General features: G+C 50.5%; 9 protein-coding genes across 9 annotated transcripts; 5 read left to right on the forward strand and 4 right to left on the reverse strand.

The window, feature by feature from the left end:
* Window positions 1–109: 109 nt before the first annotated feature.
* PtrM4_054930 (Dimer-Tnp-hAT domain containing protein) lies at window positions 110–529 on the forward strand (the record flags this gene model as incomplete). Its single annotated transcript, XM_066105113.1, has 1 exon — window positions 110–529. One exon carries the CDS (start codon window positions 110–112, stop codon window positions 527–529), a length of 420 nt encoding a protein of 139 aa, XP_065963740.1.
* A 431-nt stretch (window positions 530–960) lies between these two features.
* Window positions 961–3,728, forward strand: PtrM4_054940 (Dimer-Tnp-hAT domain containing protein; the record flags this gene model as incomplete). The annotated part of the gene is made up of 3 exons (XM_066105114.1): window positions 961–2,280; window positions 2,327–3,578; window positions 3,691–3,728. The coding sequence occupies 3 exons, from the start codon at window positions 961–963 to the stop codon at window positions 3,726–3,728; spliced, it is 2,610 nt and encodes an 869-aa protein (XP_065963741.1).
* Window positions 3,729–4,354: 626 nt separating this feature from the next.
* PtrM4_054950 (uncharacterized protein) lies at window positions 4,355–5,974 on the reverse strand (the record flags this gene model as incomplete). The annotated part of the gene is made up of 1 exon (XM_066105115.1): window positions 4,355–5,974. One exon carries the CDS (start codon window positions 5,972–5,974, stop codon window positions 4,355–4,357), a length of 1,620 nt encoding a protein of 539 aa, XP_065963742.1.
* Window positions 5,975–6,113: 139 nt separating this feature from the next.
* Window positions 6,114–9,020, reverse strand: PtrM4_054960 (uncharacterized protein; the record flags this gene model as incomplete). The annotated part of the gene is made up of 1 exon (XM_066105116.1): window positions 6,114–9,020. The coding sequence occupies one exon, from the start codon at window positions 9,018–9,020 to the stop codon at window positions 6,114–6,116; it is 2,907 nt and encodes a 968-aa protein (XP_065963743.1).
* Window positions 9,021–9,921: 901 nt separating this feature from the next.
* Window positions 9,922–13,365, reverse strand: PtrM4_054970 (uncharacterized protein; the record flags this gene model as incomplete). Its single annotated transcript, XM_066105117.1, has 1 exon — window positions 9,922–13,365. One exon carries the CDS (start codon window positions 13,363–13,365, stop codon window positions 9,922–9,924), a length of 3,444 nt encoding a protein of 1,147 aa, XP_065963744.1.
* Window positions 13,366–13,404: 39 nt separating this feature from the next.
* Window positions 13,405–14,739, reverse strand: PtrM4_054980 (uncharacterized protein; the record flags this gene model as incomplete). Its single annotated transcript, XM_066105118.1, has 1 exon — window positions 13,405–14,739. One exon carries the CDS (start codon window positions 14,737–14,739, stop codon window positions 13,405–13,407), a length of 1,335 nt encoding a protein of 444 aa, XP_065963745.1.
* A 1,166-nt stretch (window positions 14,740–15,905) lies between these two features.
* Window positions 15,906–17,093, forward strand: PtrM4_054990 (uncharacterized protein; the record flags this gene model as incomplete). The annotated part of the gene is made up of 1 exon (XM_066105119.1): window positions 15,906–17,093. One exon carries the CDS (start codon window positions 15,906–15,908, stop codon window positions 17,091–17,093), a length of 1,188 nt encoding a protein of 395 aa, XP_065963746.1.
* An 868-nt stretch (window positions 17,094–17,961) lies between these two features.
* Window positions 17,962–19,437, forward strand: PtrM4_055000 (uncharacterized protein; the record flags this gene model as incomplete). Its single annotated transcript, XM_066105120.1, has 1 exon — window positions 17,962–19,437. The coding sequence occupies one exon, from the start codon at window positions 17,962–17,964 to the stop codon at window positions 19,435–19,437; it is 1,476 nt and encodes a 491-aa protein (XP_065963747.1).
* A 443-nt stretch (window positions 19,438–19,880) lies between these two features.
* PtrM4_055010 (uncharacterized protein) lies at window positions 19,881–22,720 on the forward strand (the record flags this gene model as incomplete). The annotated part of the gene is made up of 2 exons (XM_066105121.1): window positions 19,881–22,527; window positions 22,587–22,720. The coding sequence occupies 2 exons, from the start codon at window positions 19,881–19,883 to the stop codon at window positions 22,718–22,720; spliced, it is 2,781 nt and encodes a 926-aa protein (XP_065963748.1).
* Window positions 22,721–22,739: the final 19 nt, after the last annotated feature.

Consider the following 22,739-nt stretch of genomic DNA (forward strand, 5'->3'; position numbering starts at 1 on the left):
AGTCTGGGCTTGATTTGGCTTGATTGTATTCACTCAATCAAATCAATCAAGCCCATCAAGCAGGCTTGATTGTTGGCATCTCTGGTATAAGGGAAGGTACCCTGTCGAGATGCTGCCACCACCAGCCAGGAAGGAGAGAGATCCTGACCCAGCATTTGATCGCCAGCGGGAACATAAGCGCATTCGAATAGACGCTCCAGTTTCTACAACTGATTTGTATGAACAATACATCTCTACTGACCGGCTTCATAACGAAGAGGCAGGTTGCAATGAGGCTATTGCGTACTGGCTATCTCGCTACGACTCCCAACGAGATCTCGCTCGCTTCGCTCTAGACATGTTTGCGATCTCGCCTATGTCGGATGAATGCGAACGTCTTTTTAGTAGCGCGAAGCTTACTATCGTCGATCGCCGTGGTAGGCTGAAGGCAGATATTATAGAAGCGTGCGAGTGTCTCCGGGCCTGGTATGGAAAGCCCCAAGCTGAGGGGAACAGCGATATCGAGGATAGTGAGAACGAAGACGACTAGATTGACAGTCAGTAGTAAAACACATTTCCTCGGCTTCCTTCTTTGCTTCAGCCTCATTCTTGGCGGTCTTGTTGGTCGGACCCAGAGATGCCAACAATCAAGCCTGCTTGATGGGCTTGATTGATTTGATTGAGTGAATACAATCAAGCCAAATCAAGCCCAGACTGCTCAAAAGTACAAGCAAATCAAGCCCATCAAGCAGGCTTGATTGGTGAGCTTGATAGGCTTGATCCTGGCTATATCGTAGAACGTGAAGTCGTAGATTTTGGTATAACCTAGGTTCCATCCCATCTTCTCTCACTTAAAGGCTAGTACGTACAGGGCATAGCGCCCACAACGTTAGCCGGCGGAGATATAGATCTTAGTTCCCGTAGCACAATGATTAACACAATTCTCTACATGTTCTATTCCTAGTGCTACCCGTTGCTATTATGCCAGACCCTAGGCATCCTCGTAAACGCCCTGCTGCCGCTCCTGTTGCCGCCGCTGGTCGCTCAAAACGCCAGAAAGGCAGTAAATCACAGCCTATAACTATCGAAGCTTCGCAGCCATCTCACCCTTTCGTTATCGACGAGGATACACAGCGCGAGACTCCGCCAACGTCGCCGCGTCGAGCTATACTGGCCGCGAGCCAAGGCGTTGATTTCGAGATGCAGTTGCGCGACTCTATACCCGAAGATGCGATTGTCGCGCCTGTTGAAGCCTCTGAGGTAGCTGCAGCGGCGTCTGAAGCGGTAGATGAAGGCGAGCCAGAGCCTGACTTCGACCCGCGTATGGCCGATAACTTTGATGGCATTAACTGGAGTCGCCTGCCACGGTATATGAAGCCTCTTCGGACACAGAAGCAGAAGAAAAGCTGGGTATACAACTACGGTTATCGGCTTACTCTCCGCAGTAATACCAACAGGATATTCTGGCTGTGCCACATCTGTCACAAGCGTAAAGCAGCGACTGCTGGCTTTGCGGAGACGACGGAGGCAACTAGTACTGCTGCGAGGCACCTAAATAGGGATCATGGAATAACAAACGCTGGCGAGCAACCGCCTCAGCAGCTTCTTGGAGGCCAGAAATCGCTAGAAATGATGCTGAAGGGCGGCTTCGGCGTTAGCCAAAGGGTTGCGAACGAGATAGGAAACTTCGACGTACAGTCCTTTCGAATAGCAGCTGTTAGCTGGCTTGTTGACAACAACCTCGCCCTCTGCCAGTTCGAAGATCCAGCTTTCCGCAGGATGATACATTTCGCGAATCCTGAAGCTGAGCAGGCGCTCTGGAGTAGTCGCACAAGCGTTGCGCAGTTTGTGATGAGGCTGTACAACTTCATGCAGCCTCAGGTCGTCGATGAGCTGCGTTGCGCGGCGAGCAAGATACATATAAGCTTTGATGGGTGGACCGTTAAAGGTGGCAAGCGTGGCTTCTTCGGTATTGTCGCTCACTTTGCCACGGCTGAGGGCGACCTTAGGGACGTTGCTATTGACCTGCCGCAGCTCTCAGGTGCCCATACTGGCGACAGGATAGCTGATTGTGTCGCTGAAACTCTGCAGAAGTTTAATATAACTGCGCAGAACGTTGGCTACTTTATGCTCGACAACGCGTTCAATAACGACACTGCTATCGCGACCCTTGGAGCGAAGTTTGGCTTTAAGTCTAAGCATCGCCGGCTACGTTGTAGCGCTCATACAATCAACTTAGTTGGCCAGTCGATTATATTTGGCTCAAACAAGGACGCCTTTAACAACGACGAGAACTTGGCTGTAAGTCTACCTGTTCTTTTCAATGAAGCTTTCTAACGCTGTACAGGAGGAAGAGAAATACCTCAACGAGTGGCGTAAGCAGGGCCCATTAGGCACGCTTATAGACGTTATTAGCTACATCAAAACGCCACAACAGTACGACATGTTCGCGAACTTTCAGCGCCTCGCGAGGCAGGACTTACCGGCCGACGACGACGCTAAATTCCAAATACTCGAGCCTGTAAAGCCTTGCGTTACGCGCTGGAACTCCTTTTGTTCAGCGTTTGAGAGAGCTGTATTACTACAACCCGCGTTCAACTCCTACGTTTGTTTCTACGTGGAACAGCAGCGCGTTGCCGACTCACACGCCCGAACGAAGAACAACAAGAAGCCCCAGGCGCCTGCTTGGATGAGATCTAAGGGCCTCACAGCTGCTGATTGGGCTGTTATAACTGAGTATATTGAGGTGCTGAAGCCGCTGAAAGATGCTACAAAGCGCCTTGAAGGCAGAGGCAAATGTGGCCGTTTCGGTGCGATATACGAGGTTATACCAGTGTTTGAGTTCCTTATGGGGCGCTTTGAGCAGCGTCTCCGGCAGTACGAGAGGGTTGATTTTGAGCAGCGCGAGGCGCCTGAAGATCACATCTCTATCAACTTTCGCGCAGCGTGGGAGAAGCTCAACGACTACTACAGTAAACTCGACGACTCACCCGCGTACTTTGCGGCCTGCGCTCTTCACCCGTACTATCGACGCTATTGCGAGAAGGCGTGGCGTGATAAGCCTGAGTGGCTCGTCGCCTGTATGGCTGACTTTCGTGCTCTTTGGGCAGAGTATACGACCTCTACTCCTCCAACAAAGCCCTCAAAAGAGCGTGATAACGGCGCTATTGACGAGGCTATCTCGTACATCATAAGCGATAGCGAGGACGATGATGAGCTCACAGATGAGTACGACAGGTGGCGCAAATTGGAGCCAAAGTGGACGAGTAAGCAGCACAACAGCCCTAACGTTGACGGCAACCCTATCAAGTACTGGGTACAGCTTCAGTCTAAGTATCCCGACCTCTCACGCTTTGCGATTGACGTGTTGAGTATTCCAGCGAGCAGTTGCGAGTGCGAGCGCATGTTTAGTGAACTAGGAGATCTACTTGCTCCGCGACGGCGCAAGATTGGGTCACAACTACTCGCCGCGCTTCAATGTGTACGGGCTTGGAATGCCGCTGGCATAAAGCTGCCGACGTCAGCTACAAGCCAACTCTCAGATCACGACCTTGAGCAGTTGTACAACCTCACAGCGTGGGAGCAACCTAGCGATTCCGGTAAGTACAGCCCATCTCCATCCTCGTCTACGACCTCTAGGGTCATCAGGATAGCTGCTTCTTACAGCTTCAATATACCTAGCAGAGCGTAGCTGACTACTTCTTAAAATAGACGTCTCGCCTACCTTACAACGCCCATCCACTGAATAATACCGCCTGCCTCCGCGTCGATTAATGAGTCTTAAGCTTCGATATATCCTATCCAAAGGCCTTAGAGAGGTTACTGTCCCTGCTGTATACTGCTGTTGGGGGCATATACTGCTAGTGAACGATGAGGATAGCTTGTGAGCACTCTGCTCAACGTAGAGACTCCCGAGTAGCTGGGTTTCAACGGCGATAGCGATACAATCTTATCTTTTCTTGATTACTCGCGCGCAATAAGACTTCAGGTTATATACTACGCAACACTGCTATTCTCCCTCAAACGCGCTCCTAGAAGGACCTCTCTCTAGAGCAGATAGTTGCGGCCTTTTTTGCTTTGTGTTCGAAACTCTATACTAACTTCTCGTTTTGCCTTTTTTTGGCTCCAGAAACCGCCTTTTTCACTCTTCGGAGCTTCCTAAGGCTACCTAGCGATCAAGCCCATCAAGCTCACCAATCAAGCCTCACTGATCGACCTATCAAGCCCATCAAAGCAAGCTCAACACCAAGAAAACGTCAATCAAAGCAAGTATAGGGCCTGAAGCTTGATTGATTTGATTGTTGGCATCTCTGGTCGGACCGGTCTGGTCGGACCGGTCCTTATGTAAGCACCTGGTCTGGTCTGGTCTGTACCCTCAGACCAGACCAGACCAGACCATTCCGATCACTGCGTACATCTGGACTGTGATACCGTTCTCATTGACGTATTGGTGCAGGCCGAGATCTCTGAGTACTTGAGCTGCCCACTGTCCCTGCTTGGCGTACATGGCTTGTGAGATGTACTCAGACTCAGCACTTGAGGTTGCCACTGACTTCTGCTTCTTTGCTGCCCAAGAGAATGGTCCTCCATAGAACATTCCGACTCCCCCAGACATGCTCTTCCGGTCTGTCTTATCGCTTGCCCAGTCAGCGTCGGTGTAGATCCCAAACTCGTTTTGGTGATCTCCTCCTGGACCGAAGCGAATCTTCTGCTTTACTGTTGACCGTAGATATCTCATTAGATTCTTTAACGCAGTCCCGTGCATCTCTACAGGGTCTCTCATGTACTGGGCTAGTCGTCCAAGTACAAAGGCAATGTCTGGTCTCGTGAATACCATTGCGTACATCAAGCTTCCAATAATCTGTGAATATTGTGTGGAGTCGATTCTGGCGTCTTCAGGAGTAGCAGGCTTTAGGTGTTCGTAGTCTGCAGCAGGGATCTTCTTTGACTTGTACTTTGCTGAGGTGATACCGTACTTATCTAGGACTGTCTCTAGGTACTGCTGTTGATCGAGGTAAATAGCTTTGTTAGCTCTATCGCGGGTGACTCTAACTCCAAGGATCTTTCGAATCTCCCCCAGGTTCTTGGAGTTGAATCTCGTAAGGAGCATTTCGTCGAACCAGGCTAGGTCTGAAGTGAGTTTCGCGGCAGCAGCAATGTCGTCAACATAAACCAGTAGTGAAATACCTCTGCCTTTATGCGTGAATAGGCAGGGGTCTGCAAGGCTCTGTGTAAAACCGATCTCAGTTAAGAACCCCTTAAGTAGCAGGTTCCAATCTCGTCCAGCTTGCTTAAGTCCGTAAAGACTCCTCAAAACCTTCAGAACGTTGCCTTTCTTAACTTTTACCCCAGCTGGTGTTGTGAGGTAGATGTCTTCTTTTAAGTATGACTCAGTGAATGCGTTCTTGATGTCCCACTGCCAGCATTCCATGCCCTGTTTGGCAACAGTAGCAAGGAATAACCTTAAGGTGTCCATTCGTACTGTCGGGGCGAAAGTCTCGGTGTAGTCAATCCCGTGTTGTTGACTGAACCCTCGAGCAACAAGTCTGGCCTTGAACCTCTCAATCGTACCATCAACTTTAAGCTTGACAGTAAACACCCATTTTGTGGTGACGAGGTTTGCACCCTGGGGTGGAATAAGCTCTTCCCAAGTTCCGTTCCCCACAAGAGTCCTGATCTCTTCCTCAATTGCCTCTTTCCACTTCAGTGCGTTCTCTGGGTCGCTTATAGCTTGTTTATAGGTCTGAGGGATTCTAATGCCTTTAACTTCTGTTGCTGCGAAAGCTTTGCCGCTAAGTTCTGCTCGTCCCGTGACATCGAGGTTTCCACTTACAATCACCGTATAGAAGGCTTTAACAATCGTCTCGTGTGCAGACTCTTCATGGTGGTGCGTAGATGTCGGTATTTCAGTTGTGGGGTCTTCGTCAGCTCGGCTCTCTCGTAGGACAGCTAGCATAGCTTTGACAATTTTGGCTTGGCGATGTTCATCCTCCATGTCGTCAAATGTAGACTCCGCAACAATCAATTCAATCCGGTCACTCTCCTAGACCCACTTACCTATCTAGGTAGGGCTTAAACTCCTATAGGTAACTACTAGGCTTAAAGCGGTAATCAATCAATCCAATCTGAACCTTCTAGGACCCACTTAATTGATTGTTGCGGACTGTGGTGATGGTAGGTGATGGGTGCGCAGGTGCTGGCGTAGGCGGCGATGGTGGCGGCGGTGATGGCGGCGATGGTGGCGGCGATGATGGCGGCGGCAATGGCGGCGATGATGGCGGCAGTTCAATATCAACATCCAGGGCGTCGGGTTTAGTTAGTTGATTTAGGTTCTTCTTTGGTCTTCCTCTGGCTTTCCGTGGGATGAGCTCATTAGATGTGCCCATTGGACCTGATTTGACTCTCAAGTTCAGGTCTATCTTTCCCCCTGGCACCTTCTCATTAGTTTGGATGACGCTAACTCTATGCGTATATCCAAGGTCAGGAGAGTAGACTTTGAACTGCTTGTCTGTAGTTTCAGAATATCCCATAAAGACGCCTGCTCGACCACGGTGCACTAACTTGTCTAATCTCCCTTTCGCTGGCAGCGTCTTTGGATTGAGATAGGTGTAACACTTGCTCCCCCAGACTCGTACGTGGTCTACGCCTGGGCGTTTCCCTGAGAATACCTGCTCTGGAGACGTGGGTTTTCCCTCGACCAGCGGTCCTGTTGGCAGTCTATTGCGGATGTAGGCGTCAGCCTCAGCGGCCTCGTCCCAGAACTCAATAGGAAGTTGTGCATCATCGAGCATTGCCCTCATTGCGTGTTCGGCAGTCTGGATGCTTCGCTCCACTGGTCCATTTTGATTCGAGCTCGCAATTACGGTGTAGTCGGCCTGAACCCCGTCTTCAGTTTCCCACTGGTTTATCACAAGCTTTAGTTCTGGCGCATTGTCTGATCTGCAGGCCTTCACCTTCTTCCCAGTCTGGAGCTCTACCTTTGCCTTCCATCTGCGTAGCTCTAGGATAGCCTGGTCCTTGGTTTTCAGTGGTATCGACCAGTTCTTTCGGGAGTGGTTGCAGATTATTTGCATAAGGTAGTTATTTCCGCGGAGTGATGTAGGGAACGGTCCAGCTAAGTCAAGAGATACTAGTGCTAGTACCTCCTTTTTGTGTTCTGCTAGGATTTTGTTCATCTTATTCCTCATCTTGCCTTTAAGGCATGGGTCACAGAAGCGCCTGTGGGCTGGGGGTACTTTAATCTTTTCAATTGTCGTTACCTTATACAGGTTTCGTAGCATTGCTGGGCCGTAGTGAGCAAACCGTCTGTGCATTAGCCTGTAGTTCCGGCGATCTTTCTTCGTGGACTTGTCTTCTTCGGATTCGTCTGGGTCCTGGTCGGATTGTGTCTCGGGTTGTGTCTCCTGACTTTCCTCCGCAGTGCTTTGATCGTTGCTGTCGGTCCGAGTCTTGCCTGCAATAAACGCCTTTCCTGAGTACTTGCTTGCAATGTGGCTTACGATGTACAGACCGTCCTTCTGTGCTGCTTGTACTGCGATTCTTGATTTGTCCTTAAAATACATGTTCTTGTCATCAAAAATGCCTTGAAGTCCCTCCCTACACAACCGTCTTGCTGCGATTAGATTCACGCCGAGCTTAGGTACGTAGAGAACCTTTCGGAGTAATCCTGTTGTCCCATCCAGTGCCTTCATCATAACAGTACCACGTTGGGTAGAATGAAGAAATCCTCCCCCAACCTGGATAGTGGTGAGCGGCGTGCGCTTTAGCGGTCCTCTAAACAGGTTTCTCTTGTCAGTCATGTGTGATGAAGCACCAGTATCAGCAATCCAGTTCGCCGGTGTGCTTTTACTAGCTTGTTCCGCAGAGATATGGCAGTGTTGCGTACATTCTGTTTCCACGGATGTAGACTCGTGGCTGGTCTCGCTGTCCGTGCCTGAGGAGCCATTGTCCGTTCCAGAGTCAGAATCCTGATTCTTGGCTGCGTACCCATGCTTGCGCCTCGAGGTTGTCTTGACTGTAGGCTTGACAGGTTTGTCAGATCGCTTCTTGTTCTCATTTCTAGAAGGTCTCTTCGACTTGGCTGCGCGTCTCTCAGCTCTTTCGTCTTTCTCTCGAAGTTTTCTTCCGAATTCCTGAATTTCACCCTTGTATTTGCAGTCTCGGGCCCAGTGTTCTCCCTTACAATGGAGGCATCCTGTGGATGGGCCTAATTCAGGCGATGTAGAACGGGGGCGGTCGCGCATCGAGGAGTCCGAGCTTCTATGGTCATTCGGGTGACGGTACTTCGGGAATGCTACATTTGCATGCTCAGCCGTGTCGTTCAGTCGCAGCTCCTTCGTGCGGAGTGCAGCAATCTTTTCGTCAACCGTGAGAGAGGTCTGGACATCGAGATAGTCGATTACTGATCCGTAGCTTTCTGGAAGAGCGCGTAGCATGATCTGGAGAAGTGCCTCATCATTGTAGAGTCCCTTGGCAGCAGGCTTAGCTGCAATAATCTTGCGGCGGTATTCTTTTAGCTTTGCCCACGTGTAGTCGACATCCTTCTCGTCTTTCCAGGTGAAGTTCTGAAGCTTGGTCATGATGTTGTTGGCTGTCAACTGATCAGTCTTTGAGTACTTGACCTTCAGTGCGGTCCAGAGGGCAGATGCAGTCTCGTACTCGTCTGCGAGAGCGTCGTCATCATCAAGGAGACTGTTTGTGATGTAGAACAGTGCCTTAGCCTCATCCTTGTCGTATTCCTTTGCCTTTTCAGCGTTCCATGTACCTCCCAGTCGTTCGAAGTCGCTTGTCAGGCCTAGGACGCTTGCTTGTTCTGTAGGGTTGACAGTGCCGGCCGGGTCTTGAGAGGTGTTGGCAGTTGATGTGGAGGTGCCAGCTCCATGTCGTGCAATCCAGGCGTACGCGTGCTTCGTGACTTCGATAGTGTAGAAGATTCCCTTTCCCTTCAGCTTCAGTTTGTTATTGCGGAACCATTTCTCGTGATTCTCCTTCGTCAGCTTTGGGATCTTAGGCTCCTTATCGTATCTGTCGTCGCTGCCCATCTTCGCGGTTGTGCTTTTGACTGTCTGTGACGCGTCAAATGCCGTAGTTGTGTGTGGTTTCGAGGTGTAGGGGGTGTTTAGTGGGTTTGTAAACGTTTTGGCGTCTGCGCCCTTCAGCTTTCTCTAGCTGGAACCGTATGCTCGTTTTCGGTGTGTGAGAAGCTCGTCTCGTCTTCCGTGTGCGAGAAGCCCGTCTCGTCTTTCGTATGCGAGAAGCTCGTCTCGTCTTCCGTGTGCGAGAAGCCCGTCTCGTCTTTCGTATGCGAGAAGCTCGTCTCGTCTTCCGTGTGCGAGAAGCTCGTCTCGACTTTCGTGGCTTCAGATCACCTTGATCTGGTGGGTCGCCGAACCGTAGAGCACCGAGCAACCGGGCTCATAACCTATTGAGAAGCTGGCACTATTAGTAGTAGTATGACTACCTAATAGAGCGCTCTCTAAGGCACAACGGTAGTGGTGGTACGACTCGTATTGTATTGACTAAGGAGCTATTCACACGTTCGTAGATCCGTGTTGCGTGCAGCTGCGTCCAAGCTCCCCGCTAGGACCCACCTGCACGTGTCACCAATCATGTGACTACTCCTCCGCTTGATACCACCAAGTCACTTACGGACTGTATTCTCAACAGTAATTAAGGTAATTGCGATAATTGCAGGGTTAGTAAGAGCAACAAGGGCAACACAAGTGTCAGATATAATGAGATATTGCACAAAAGTGATGGATGTTGATGATTGTGTGTATTGTGTTCTGTCTATCGTGTGTCCGCGCTTGTGGCCCTCTTGAGGGGCGCACTGATCCTCTCTACGCTGATTGGTTGCTGCCAACGTCGAGTAACCCTGCTATCTGACACACCCCCTCAGCTTGGAAGCCCTGATTGCAAGCTGCGTAAACTGGTTAATCGATCCTACATATAGAGGCCTTCCAGATGCTCCTGCAACTTCTCAAGCTCAGCTTCTTTCAACGGGGATTCTTTGCGTTTAACAAGTCCCAACTGATCAAGGAAACTGGCCCATTTATTGGCTGGCAGTGACTTGGTGAATCCGTCTGCGATCATGTTGTCAGACGGAACATACTCTACCTTGATCGTCTTTCGGGTAACTTCTTGTCGTAGCCAATGATTGTGTATGTCAACGTGCCGAAGCTTTGTTTGCAATTTGGCAACGTCTTCATTTACTAGACGGATTGTCTGGGTATTGTCGCACTTGATTGTGATAATTGGATTGCTTAGGTTTACCTGAAGCTCCTTCAACAACCGCGACGTAAAGATTGCCTCCTTAGCAACTTGTGATAGGGCAAGCAGCTCTGCTTCTGTTGTTGATGTTGTCACAGTATCTTGCTTACTTGCTCTCCAAGCGATGAGTCCTCCGAACAGCTTAATTGCGTATCCCTGCGAGCTTTTCCTGTCTAGTGTGTTGTCTGCAAACGATGCGTCACTTGCTACCTCAAGGCCATCGCCTCTACCGAGTTCGAGGGCTAGGGATTCTGTTTTCTTGAGGTACAGGAGCACACGGTCTGCAGCGTCCTGGTGTTCTGTACTTGGATTGACTAGGAAGCGAGCAAGTCGTGATGTTGCAAAGGCTATGTCGGGTCTTGTTGTGACTGCAGCGAATAGAAGCGAGCCAATCTTGCGCTGGTAGCGGTTGATCTCGGACGGCTCTGCTAGGTCACTCCTGGGTCTGAGTTCCATGCCTGACATCGGCGTGTCATGTCTGATGTCTTGTCGGCTTGCTAGTTGGCTGATTTTGTCTGCGTATGCGGCTTGAGATAGCTGTATGGTCTTCTGCTTGCGATTGCGCATGACCTCTACGCCGAGAAACCACTGTAAGTTATCTCCTCCCGTACAAGCGTATTTTTCTTGGATCCGGTTGATGGCCTTCATGGCCTCTGATTCTTGCTTTGAATGGTACGCAACGATGATGTCGTCCACATAGAAGAAGATGATAACTCCGTCTTTGATCATGCAGCATGGCTCCTGTGGTATTTGTTGAAACCCTATCGAAGCAAGAGTTGGAGTGAATTCTTTCTGCCACAGTAATGGTGAGATCCGGAGCCCATACAGTGCCTTTCGCACTTTGAGTAGAGTGCCAGGCTTCTGATACCCTTTTGGCATCCTCATGTATATTTCTCTGTCGATTGCAGCATGCACAAAAGCATTAGTGACGTCGTATTGCTTTAGCTCAAGATCGTATTTGGCGGCGATTGCCATGAGCATTCTGAATGAGCGTCCTGCCAATGTTGCTGCGTATGTGTCTTGGGAGGTGATGTTGCGTTGTTGGTCTCCTCTTACCACCAATCTTGCCTTACATTTGATGAGGCGGTGATGCTTGTCGAGTTTGTAGGTGTATACCCACATACAGTCTAGGATCTGGTGCCCTGCTCGTTTGACTGGTGATGCTTGGACCTCAGTCCATGACTTCATTTGTTGGTGACTCTGAAGGTGTGTCTTTTCTGCTTCCTTGAACATTTCGTATAGTGGATGGTCTTCCAGCTTTGAGTATGCTGTTGGGAGTGGCGGTAGCTGGTTGCGACGGGGCTTGATTCCCTTGGATAGCAGTCTCTTCACCTGAGCCTTGTCGATTGGCTTTCCTTCGTGTTGACCAATGTGTCCTGATTCGGTGCCGGCCATGAATGCGGCTGCCCATGGATTGGTCATTGATGTTGATTGGTTGGACATGTTCGTCATATCCTCGTTGTTCACCTCTCCTTGAACTAGCAAGGCCACAGGTGGAGGAGTTGGTGGCGGGGTTAGATATGCCTCTACCACCTTCCTTCCTTGGTGGTATCTGGTTTTCTGAGTGCGCGGGCTCTCTTCCTGCGTCGTATCGTCCTCGTAGAACGTCTCGGTTTCTGGTTGTTGGCTCTGAGTACCTGGGAGTTCGACTGTTCTTACCCAAGTTGCGATTTCCTCTAGGGTGTTGTGCATAAGATTGTCCATTAGGTCCTCAGTCTTGCCGTTGAAGATTGTGTCTTCGTTAAACACTACGTCGCGAGTGCTGATTACCTTTGCCATGGATGGGATCCAGATGCGGTAGATGTTTGTTGACTGATATCCCACAAGATACCCAATCCAGGCTTTTGGGTCCAGCCGTTGCAGCCTTGACTTTCCTCGGTGGGTATCGTCTGTCATTGCAAAGGCTTTGCACCCATATGCTCTTAGATGAGCTTGGTTTGGTCTTCGGGGTCCGGTGACTATGCCATTTGTGGCAGCTGCGCGCGTGAAGAATATTTCGTAAGGCGATTTCCACTTGTTTGGATAATTTGGCGTTCGATTGTATAGGTATACCGCCGCTCTGGTTATCTCTGGCCAGAGTTCCCATGGAAGATTCGCATCTAGTCGAATTGCGCGTGCCTTTTCTTTTATCACACCCCCTGAGCGTTCGGCTCCTCCGTTCTGCGCTTGTGTGTCTGGAGCGGAAGGCTCGAGTCTGATTGATAGGGACGTGCACCATTTCTCGACTTCTTGCTTAACTGTGACGATCTCGTTGTCTGTTTCAATGACCTTGACCGTAATGTTGAACTGTTTCTTCATAAATTGGATAAAGAGGGCTAATAGGCGAATAATAGAGCGTGCTGGCCTATTGTCTTTGAAGTAGAAATCCCAAACGTATCGGGAGTTTCGGCAAGTTATTAGCATCTGACTCTTTTCCTTAGTGAAGCTGTCCGCCTCGTACTCATGGAAGTCGATTGCAATTCTTTCTCCAGGACCTTCGTCATTTAGTCTTAGCGCCCTTCTTATTTGGCGCTTCGACTTTGATCTGCCGCAGGCGTCACATTGTACTGTGGTGATTCCTTTGATCCTCACCCCCTCAGATTGCTGTATGAGGTGTTCAATAGCGGATGGCCCTGGATGTCCTAGTCGTTTATGCCATAGCATGGCTGTCGCCCTTTGTGGTGATCGCTTGGTTCGATTCATACGCACATGGAAGGCTGAGTCGAATGGAGTGGTGTCTTCGATAATCCATTGCCCATGGCGTTCCGATAGGATAGCAATAATTGTTCCATCCCATCGTCGCAGGCTTGTTGGATCTTCCCGATTGTCCCACCATATTCCTTGTCGTCGGAGTAGCCTGAATGATACTAGGCTGCAGAGGAAGTCTGGACACCACGCAACGTTGACAATGTGCAAGGCTTGTTTGTCCTGAGATCCCTCTGTTGTCAATGTGACAGCTCCGTATCCTCGTATCCAGACTTTGGAACTGCCGGCCCAGATGTAGTCCCCTGGCGTCGACGGGCGTACGTCTTCAATTCTTGAGAGGTCGTTGCAGATGTGCGTAGTCGAGCCGGAATCCAGGATGAAGGCATCCTTTAATGGATATCCTTGTTGGCTTGCGCTGAATGCCGCTTTCATCGTGCCCTCATCAATTCTTGAGATTTCGCGTCCATCTAGTCATTCAATGACTGCGTCCGGTGTTTGTGATGTCTTGATATGAGGTGTAATCGATCGTGACGTTGTCGAGAATCGAGGTCGTTTAGTCTCTGGGGACATTTCCTGCATCGTTCTCTGTAAGTTGGTGTCATTTTCAAGTTTGTACTGTACTAATCTTGCGATGCCTCGATTTGGCTTGAACCATTCAGGTGCCTTGGCTTTGTTCACATAGTAGCAGTCAGATATCTCATGACGCTGTTCACAGGCAGGACATATGTCTCCAGCTTTCGCTGAATTCCTCTCCGGGATCTGCTTGGTTCTGGTACTTTGACCATCCATCTTGCGTTTGTTTGATTGCCTAGGGTTTCCCCGGCCTTGGTTGGATGGCGCTCTTAATTCCACACTAGAGGCGTCCCTCAGTGTGTCCGAGTCGGGTTCACCGCTCGCCGCGTATAAGTCTCCTACCGCGAAGGCGCTCTTTGGCTTCCCTCTTGATGGATATTGAAGACTCATATATTCACGGAAGAGTTTCATCATCCTTTTCCTATTCATGGCTTTCTTATCGTACCCTGGCCCTTGGAACCCTGCGGTCCAGGTTGATGCCATTTTAGATACGGAGCCTAGGAAGTCGTCTATTACGGCTTGTGTTTGCATAACCTCGGCCACCTCAAGGGTTTCAGCTCGAGTTGCAGCCTGATCGTATTCATTTAGCCACGTCTCCCAGTTTGTGGTTGAACGCATTGGCTTGAGTGCGGCTTGGTATCTCTCTCGTGCTCGCGCTCTCTCCTCGTCTTCATCCACTCCAACTGTGTCTTGGAGGGCGGTTATCCAGTCGCGCGGCGTGCCGTTCTCGGCGCAACAGCTAAGTTGTAAATGGGGTGTTACGGTTGTAAGGATGTGTTCGACCATCTTTGAGATTTTGTTGCTTTCTTCTTGATAGTCCCTCTCCCGTATTTTGTATGACTCAAGGCGCAGCTTGTAGTCGTCGCGATCCTCCTTATACGCTTCTTGTCCTTTCTCTGAGAGTTCTGACACTCGCGTTGGTATAGTGGGGATTCGTGAGGTTGTTGTCGACATTTCTGTAGTGTCTTGTGCTGATCCTCGCGTGTTGCCTCTAGCGTTTCGGGTGGTATGCGATGAGGCAGCTGAGGGGCTACTTGACGGTTCATACTGCGAAATGTCTGGGGGTAGCGGAGCCTCCGGTTGGATGCGCTGGAGTCGCACTCCTTCGGGGTCCAACAGTGGCCAAATGCCTTGCGACTGGCATTTCAGCTTAAGTTGGCGGTACCAAGGGATCCAGTTGCTTGAGTCGGTGAGGATGACCGTCGCGTCCCGTTGGGTCTGGATTGTTGCCATTTTCGTGGTTTTATCGCTCGTTATTGAGGCAGTGAGACTCTTAATTGTCAGATATAATGAGATATTGCACAAAAGTGATGGATGTTGATGATTGTGTGTATTGTGTTCTGTCTATCGTGTGTCCGCGCTTGTGGCCCTCTTGAGGGGCGCACTGACCCTCTCTACGCTGATTGGTTGCTGCCAACGTCGAGTAACCCTGCTATCTGACAGGAGGACAAAAAGGACCCTCCAACACTTGAAGCTTTGATTAACCGATACCGACGATGGATCGCGACGAAGCGTACCCACACGAAGACTCTTGGCAGCTTTGCAGCCAAGGACAGCACCCAGGCCACCCAGGCTACTCTAGCTATCACCGACACAAGGCCAAACAACCGTCCGCAATGCGTCTGTGGCCTCTATCACAATATCTTAGAGTGCTACACTCTAAACGAAACGGCAGAAGGCCGTCCAGAAGGTTTTAGACCAAATCGAACAAGACTCAGCACAGTTCGTACTGCTTTTAAGGATCGCGAGCTCTTGAAGAAGATCAAGAAGCTCTACAAGGATAACAACGTCCGATGGACGTTCGATACAGCACAAAACTCCGATCGATCTGAGAAGAAGACCGAGAATAAGACCGAGAATAAGACCGATAGACCCACTTCAGCATCCAGAGGCCGACGACCTTACGCTGATCGAATCGACGACAATGACTCGAACGGAGACTATTACGCAAACAATGCGTTTCACTTGGCTCAGATTACAACACCAAAAGGTGATACTCTGCTCGACAGATGGATCGTTGATCCTGGTTCCAACGTCCATATCTGCAACTCGACCTATTTCAACTGGCGTACGACGTCAAATGCCAAATCAACCGACGTTATCTTCGCAGGCGCAACTAGCTATCAGGTTGCTGCCTGGGGGAGGTGATCATCAATGTTAATCGAGGCAATCAGAAGAAGGATATACTCCTGACGCATGTCGCGTACGTACCAGGTTTTCTCACGAACCTCTTCGCCCTTGGACGCTGCCGACGCTCAGGCATCCACTTCGATTCAGGGCGCAACATCCTCTACAAAGAGAGGATCTCCAATGTTGTAGCCAACCTTGAATACAGTCATGGCCACTGGCTGCTCGATGCGAAGGAGGCTGATCGCCCTCCTCGCCATGAGCTTCTCAGCATGGCTGCAAGATCGAGCCAGGAGAAGGCTCCTCAAACTGTCACTGCGATGCGAGCGCATCAACTGCTCGGACACCCAAGCTATCAGGCACTTGAACACCTTCAAGATGCAACTACTGGCCTCAAGATAGGCACAAACGGAAAAGGAGATCCATGGACAGACGATTGTGTATCGTGTATTCAAGGCAAGATGAAGGAAGACATCAGTCGCCGTCCTCGCGCTGATAAAGCCTGTCGACCTTTCTATCGCATTTCAATCGACATTATCCAACTTCAGGAACATGGCGCAGTATGTTACAACGGTGACGTATGGGCATTGCATGCAGTGTGTGAGTACACGAAATTTCATGAGATCTGTACTCTCAGGAGTCGACACAAAGCTACTGTTGTTCCTGCTATTATTCGACTCATCAACAAGATTGAAAGAGTATACGGCTACCAGGTAGCTATAGTCTTCATGGATGGAGACGTTGGGTATGGCAGAGCTGAGGCACACCTCGGTTCCTCTGCTCAAGAAGAGCTATCATCAGCAGGTATTAAGGTAGAAATGAGATCACCTGATACTCCAGCACAGCTGGGGGGTGCGGAGAGAGCTGGAGCCGTGATTGTTACAGTCGCCAGAGTCATCCGTATCCATGCTGGTCTACCTAAGGCACTAGCTAATGAGCTAGTCTGTACTGCGGTAAGACTCCTCAACGTCACTCCGACAAAGGCTCTTGAATGGCGTACGCCACAAGAGATGGTCACTGGCATTCGACCAGATCTATCACGACTCCATATCATTGGAAGCCGTGGATTCATACTTGACAAGCATCTCCTAAGAGGGGATAAACTGGAGAAGCGCACCTTTGAAGGATTCCTTATTGGATACGACGCTTCGAACATCTATCGAGTCTGGATACCTACCACGAATCGAGTTATCCGTGTACGAGATGTACGCTTCATTGATGAGCTTTACAAGGAGAAGCCATCAACAACACCCGTGGAGCCTCGCATTATCGAGACGGTCCACATTCCTGAGGAGGAATACGATGGAGATACCATTGTCGTGGCGCAGCCTGTACGACAACGACAGGAAGCAATCACTACGCCTGTCCTACCACTAGATCATGTATCTGAAAAGGAGTATGATAGTGACACTATTGCAGTGTATCACACAGTCCGCAACAATCAATTAAGTGGGTCCTAGAAGGTTCAGATTGGATTGATTGATTACCGCTTTAAGCCTAGTAGTTACCTATAGGAGTTTAAGCCCTACCTAGATAGGTAAGTGGGTCTAGGAGAGTGACCGGATTGAATTGATTGTTGCGGAGTCTAGTGTATCAGAAGCCTGTTCGCCAACTCCTCTCTCCATCTCCTACACCCGCTTTCGAAGGACAAGATCGAAGTCCTTCTCCTGATCCAGTTGAACAACAACTACTGCAGGAGTCCTCTGCTTTGATGGACTCATCTCCACAGTCCGCAACAATCAATTAAGTGGGTCCTAGAAGGTTCAGATTGGATTGATTGATTACCGCTTTAAGCCTAGTAGTTACCTATAGGAGTTTAAACCCTACCTAGATAGGTAAGTGGGTCTAGGAGAGTGACCGGATTGAATTGATTGTTGCGGAGTCTACTCATCTCCACACAGGACACCTGGGGGGTGGAACAACTACGACGACGACGCTGAGATCTACATACCAGATCGACATCAGAACAATGCTCCGCAACGACGAGACCCGAATCTCTCACAGGACAACATCATCACTGGCAGACGACGTCGCCAAGCGCACTACATCGAGGCAGCCCCTGACCTTTCTAAGTACTTTGCTTTTTCTGCTACGATTGCGCAAGCAAATGATGCTATCTCAGCTGCATCACAACCAACGCGATCTGATCCTACTCGCATTCATCGCGATGATCTTCCGCCTCCACCACGTCACTGGAAAGAACTGAAACGTCACGCTCATGGAAAGCAATTTGAAGCTGCTGCTTACGCAGAATTCAACAGCTGCTGGAAGAAAGGCACCTTTGCCAAACCAGACATCACAGCAGACACAACAGATGCTGTACCCTTGATGTGGGTATTCACCTACAAATTTGATGAAGATGGATATCTTCTCAAATACAAGGCTCGAATTGTCGTCCGAGGAGATCTGCAGGATCAGTACGGCGATACGTACGCAGCTACTCTTGCTGCTCGCCTCTTCCGAGCTCTTATGGCTCTTGCATGTGCTTTCAACCTTAACGCAATGCAATACGATGTGCCAAACGCGTTCCTTAACGCTACACTTAATCGTCCTCTACATGTACGAACTCCGGATGGATTCCAGGATAGATACGGCCAGATTCTTCGACTTCTGCGCGCCCTGTATGGCCTGAAGGAAGCTCCACGCTTGTGGGCTATACACCTCCAAGCTTCACTGCGAAAGCTTGGGCTACACCCTGTTCAAGGGTTCCCATGCCTTTGGATGAACGATCGGATAATCCTGTTCTTCTACGTGGACGATATCATCATCCTCTATCACCCCGACTACCAAGAAGATTTCGAGAAGCTCGAACGACAGCTTATTAAGCTATATAGCCTGCGCCAAATGGGCAACGTTAAATGGTTCCTCGGTATTCGAGTTGAGCGAGTTCTTGCTAGCCGCCAGCTCTACCTAGTCCAGGATGCGTTCATCAACAAGGTCTGCACTGAGTTTGACCTTATCCGCTCTGATGGAAGATACCCTTCCACGCCTCTCTCCTCTACGTCGAGGCTATTACCCTACGATGGAGTGTCTGATCCTTTGCTTACGAAAACCTATCAACGCCTTGTTGGCAACCTAGCGTACATTGAGATCATGACGCGTCCTGACGTCGCTCACGCTCACTCAATCCTTTCACGGTTCCTGATCAATCCAGGACCAGTTCACCTCTCGGAGATCAAGCACGTGTGGCAATACCTGTACGGTACTAGGTATCTGGCCATCAGTGCTCGAGGGGGTGAGCCTACCCAGACGTTTGCAACAAAGATCAACTCAACACTGCCTACGTTCTTCGGTGCTGCTGATGCCTCATTCGGAGACGATGTAGAGACTCGTCGATCATCTGCTGGATACGTTTTTATGCTGTACGGCATGCCTGTTGACTGGAAGGCTACCGTACTTCGATCAGTAACCCGCTCTACTACTGAAGCAGAGCTCTACGCTCTCTCTGCTGCTGGCGTTGAATCGCAATACTGGGATCGCTTCTGCCGCAACATTGGCTTCACGCTTCACACCAAGAAGGCTCTCTGGTGTGACAACGCTCAGACTGTACGCCTCGTACAAGGCGATTCTGATCGAATTCAAACCAAGCTTCGTCACGTCGACATTCATCAAATGTGGCTCCGCCAAGAGGTGGAAGCTGAAAGGATCACTGTTGAGTGGAAGCCTACTGCTGAGATGCCTGCTGACGGCTTCACTAAGCTACTTCCTCGTCAGAAACACGAGAACTTTGTCAGACAGCTGGGCATGAAGGACATCCGTCATCTCATCGTCAAGGACGTGCCATGTCCTGTGCCTCATCCATAGTTTAGTCTGCATCTCTTTCAATTTGTTTTTGAGGTATCCATCTAATATGGAAACCTCAGGGGGTGTGTCAGCCCTCAGGGGGTGTGTCAACTAGAATGTTCTACTATCGTCACAGCTACGTAACACACTGCTGATCTGGAATGCTCCAGATACTCTACTTCATGTATATAGTCGCTCTCTGCAACTCTCTCAATAGAACAACCTTCTCTCTCATCTCTCCTCCGATCCAACACTGTGTAGTCTTGGCCAAGAAGCGACTCCTCCTACCTCACAGTAGCAAGGAGTGCGAAGTACAGCACCGCCCGCAGAGACTACCTATCAAGGTAGCGCTTTCGCCGACAGTTCTGAAGGAGATCTTGAACGAAAAGATCTGCGTCAACCACGCACAAAAACAACTGACAACGCCTGCAACTAACAGCAAACAATCGACTGACTTCAGCACCATGGCACCATACAAGAGCGTCAAGTACCGATCGTGGTACTCCGAGATGCACAAGAGTGAGTATGTCAACGCGGAACTCGACCCGACCGACACAGTCATAAACACCGACAAACTGAACACTGTCGTCCTCGATTGGGTCGTCCAAGTTGAAGACGATGGACAGTTCGACCTCTTCATCCTCCAGGAGTTCCAAAAGTCCTTCGAGGATTGGACTCAAGATATCATAAGTGCGGTCGACGTGCGGCTCCGGAAAGCAGTCAAGGAATTGCTCCGACACCGAGGGATTTACATCCAGATCAACAGTCGTGACACAGTAATAACGCAACTGTACAACCTCCTCCATCTCTCGTCGTGCCCGATATGGCCTGACGACGAGCTTGAGCTTATGCGACTCGTCGACGGTTTCAAGTGTCGACAGCTCACAAACAGCAACTACAGTTACCCTAACCCTCCGCAGCCACCAACAGGATACCCACAAGCACAGTACTCACCGTCGCCAGCTCAACTCAACGTGACAGCACTCACAAACCTCGCGAAGCTGTACAATAACAACGATAAGTCCAGTGGTGACAAGTATGACGTGCTCAGTCACAAACTGGTCATCTTTCGAGAGCTTTGCGCCAAAGTCGGCATTCAACCTGGCCAAACTGACCGCTACAAGCTAGCCATCTCTACTATGCTTACTGGCAAAGCGTCAACTTACTACTACCAATCTATCGCTCCACTTGACCTTGGATACGAAGACATCATCGCGAAACTGGGCGCCTACTTCCACACTACCGAGAACTACCAGTTGTTCTTGAACGAATGGCGCACCATTATGCTAAAGGACGTCATCGCAAGTAATCCTGACAAGACAATTGCGCAATGCCTTGACTTGCTCATCGACAAGCTCCACAAGCTGTACCAAGCGATGGCTCAGCAGAATGGACTCAGCGAGTCAAGCCTCACCGGACAACTTGTGTCAGCATGCCAGGGTGTCGAAGCCTGCAGCGCAGTCCTGATCCGACCTGCGTCGACCTTTGAAGCAGTCGCTTCAGAGCTCCGCAACGCCGTCGGTAACTGGCAACGCTGTCACCCGCATGCTCGAACGCAGTTCAACTATGACAATGAACAGACAGACGATGACATCTTCTACACAAACCGACGATACAACCGAAACGACGAACCTCGCGACAGACCCCGAGGCTATGGCACCGGTCGCTTCAACCGCGGACCGACGCTGTCACGACCGCGATACCCTCCCCGCCGCTCGCACGATAAAAAGTGCTATGTGTGCGGCAAACAAGGATGCTGGTCAACGCGACATTCACACGAGGAGCGCAATGAGTCGCACCAACGCTTCAAGACTTATGTCCAAAACCACGATCTCGATGACGACTACGACGTGTTCCTCGCCGGATTCGAAGGCATCGAGCTTCATGACGAGGCAGAGGACGACGACGGCAACCGCGTTGATGACCTCGATGCGTACTTCCAACATGAACAATTCAACACCGCTGCTTGCGGAACCATCGACGGGCAAGCGCTCACCATCAACCTCAACGACGCCGCGGCGACCCACGCGATCACTGGGATCGACCCATACGCGTCGGAGACTGCAAAGGAGGCACCCCACATGTTCACCTTCGATCACCGATATGGTGCTCACTGTTTCCAAGGCATCATGCCCGACACCGGCGCGGCCGGAGTCTCCACTGCAGGAAAGACCCAGGTCATGGCACTGCAACGCCTCCAGCCATCGGCCACGATCAATGAGTCCACGGCAGGTCGCCACCGAATTCGATTTGGAGATAACCCAGAGTGTCTCTCACTTGGCGAGGTGAAGGTCAAAACCCCGCTCGGCGTTATACTTTTTGCGGTAATGCCGACCAACACGCCTTTCTTGCTGTGCCTTGCAGACATGGACCGCCACGGGATCTACCTCAACAATGTTGACAACGTGCTTGTACACGAGTCACGGGAGTACCCCATTGTGCGCAAATGGGGACACCCATGGCTCCTGCTCGACGACCAAGAGACCGCGACGCACTACCTCACCGAGGTAGAGCTTGCGCAACTCCATCGGCGCTTTGGTCATCCAGCTGCGGGACGACTCTACAAGGTCCTCGCGAGAGCAGGTTATGACGAAGTCGATGCGGCGACCATCGAAAAGATCAACAAGTTCTGTCACCAATGTCAGATTACTGGCAAGGCGCCAGGACGATTTCGGTTTACCCTCCGCGACGATATCAACTTCAACTATCGACTTATCGTCGACGTGATGTACATTAATCAGAGGCCAGTACTTCATGCTATTGACGAAGCAACTGCCTTCCAAGCAGCGCGCTTTCTCACCGACATGAAAGCAAGCACAACATGGGACACACTCCGCGCCATGTGGATCGATATGTACGTTGGTCCGCCTGATGTCATAGCCACCGACGCTGGCAAGAACTTTGCGAGCGAGGAGTTTGTCAACAATGCAAAGACAATGGCCATCGAGGTTGACGAGGTGCCTGTCGAGGCGCATAACTCCATCGGCAAGGTGGAGCGGTACCATGCGGCCATCCGCCGTGCCTTCGAAGTCATCTCCGCCGACATAGACAGCGACACGTCATCTGAACACCTCCTCCAGATGGCTGTGAAAGCCGTCAACGACACTGCTGGTCCAGATGGCCTTGTGCCTACTCTCCTCGTCTTTGGCACCTACCCCCGCCTATCCAAGACATCGCCGCCATCACCATCCATCAGCGCGCGCGCGAAAGCGATAAAGAACGCGATGGCGGAGGTCCGCAAGATCAAAGCAAAACGCCAGGTGAACGACGCACTTGCGACACGCAACGGACCGAACGTCATTGAAACGCTTCAGCTCCCGATC

This window comes from Pyrenophora tritici-repentis, chromosome 2 (genome assembly GCF_003171515.1).
Source record: "Pyrenophora tritici-repentis strain M4 chromosome 2, whole genome shotgun sequence".
NCBI classification, from domain to species: domain Eukaryota; kingdom Fungi; phylum Ascomycota; class Dothideomycetes; order Pleosporales; family Pleosporaceae; genus Pyrenophora; species Pyrenophora tritici-repentis.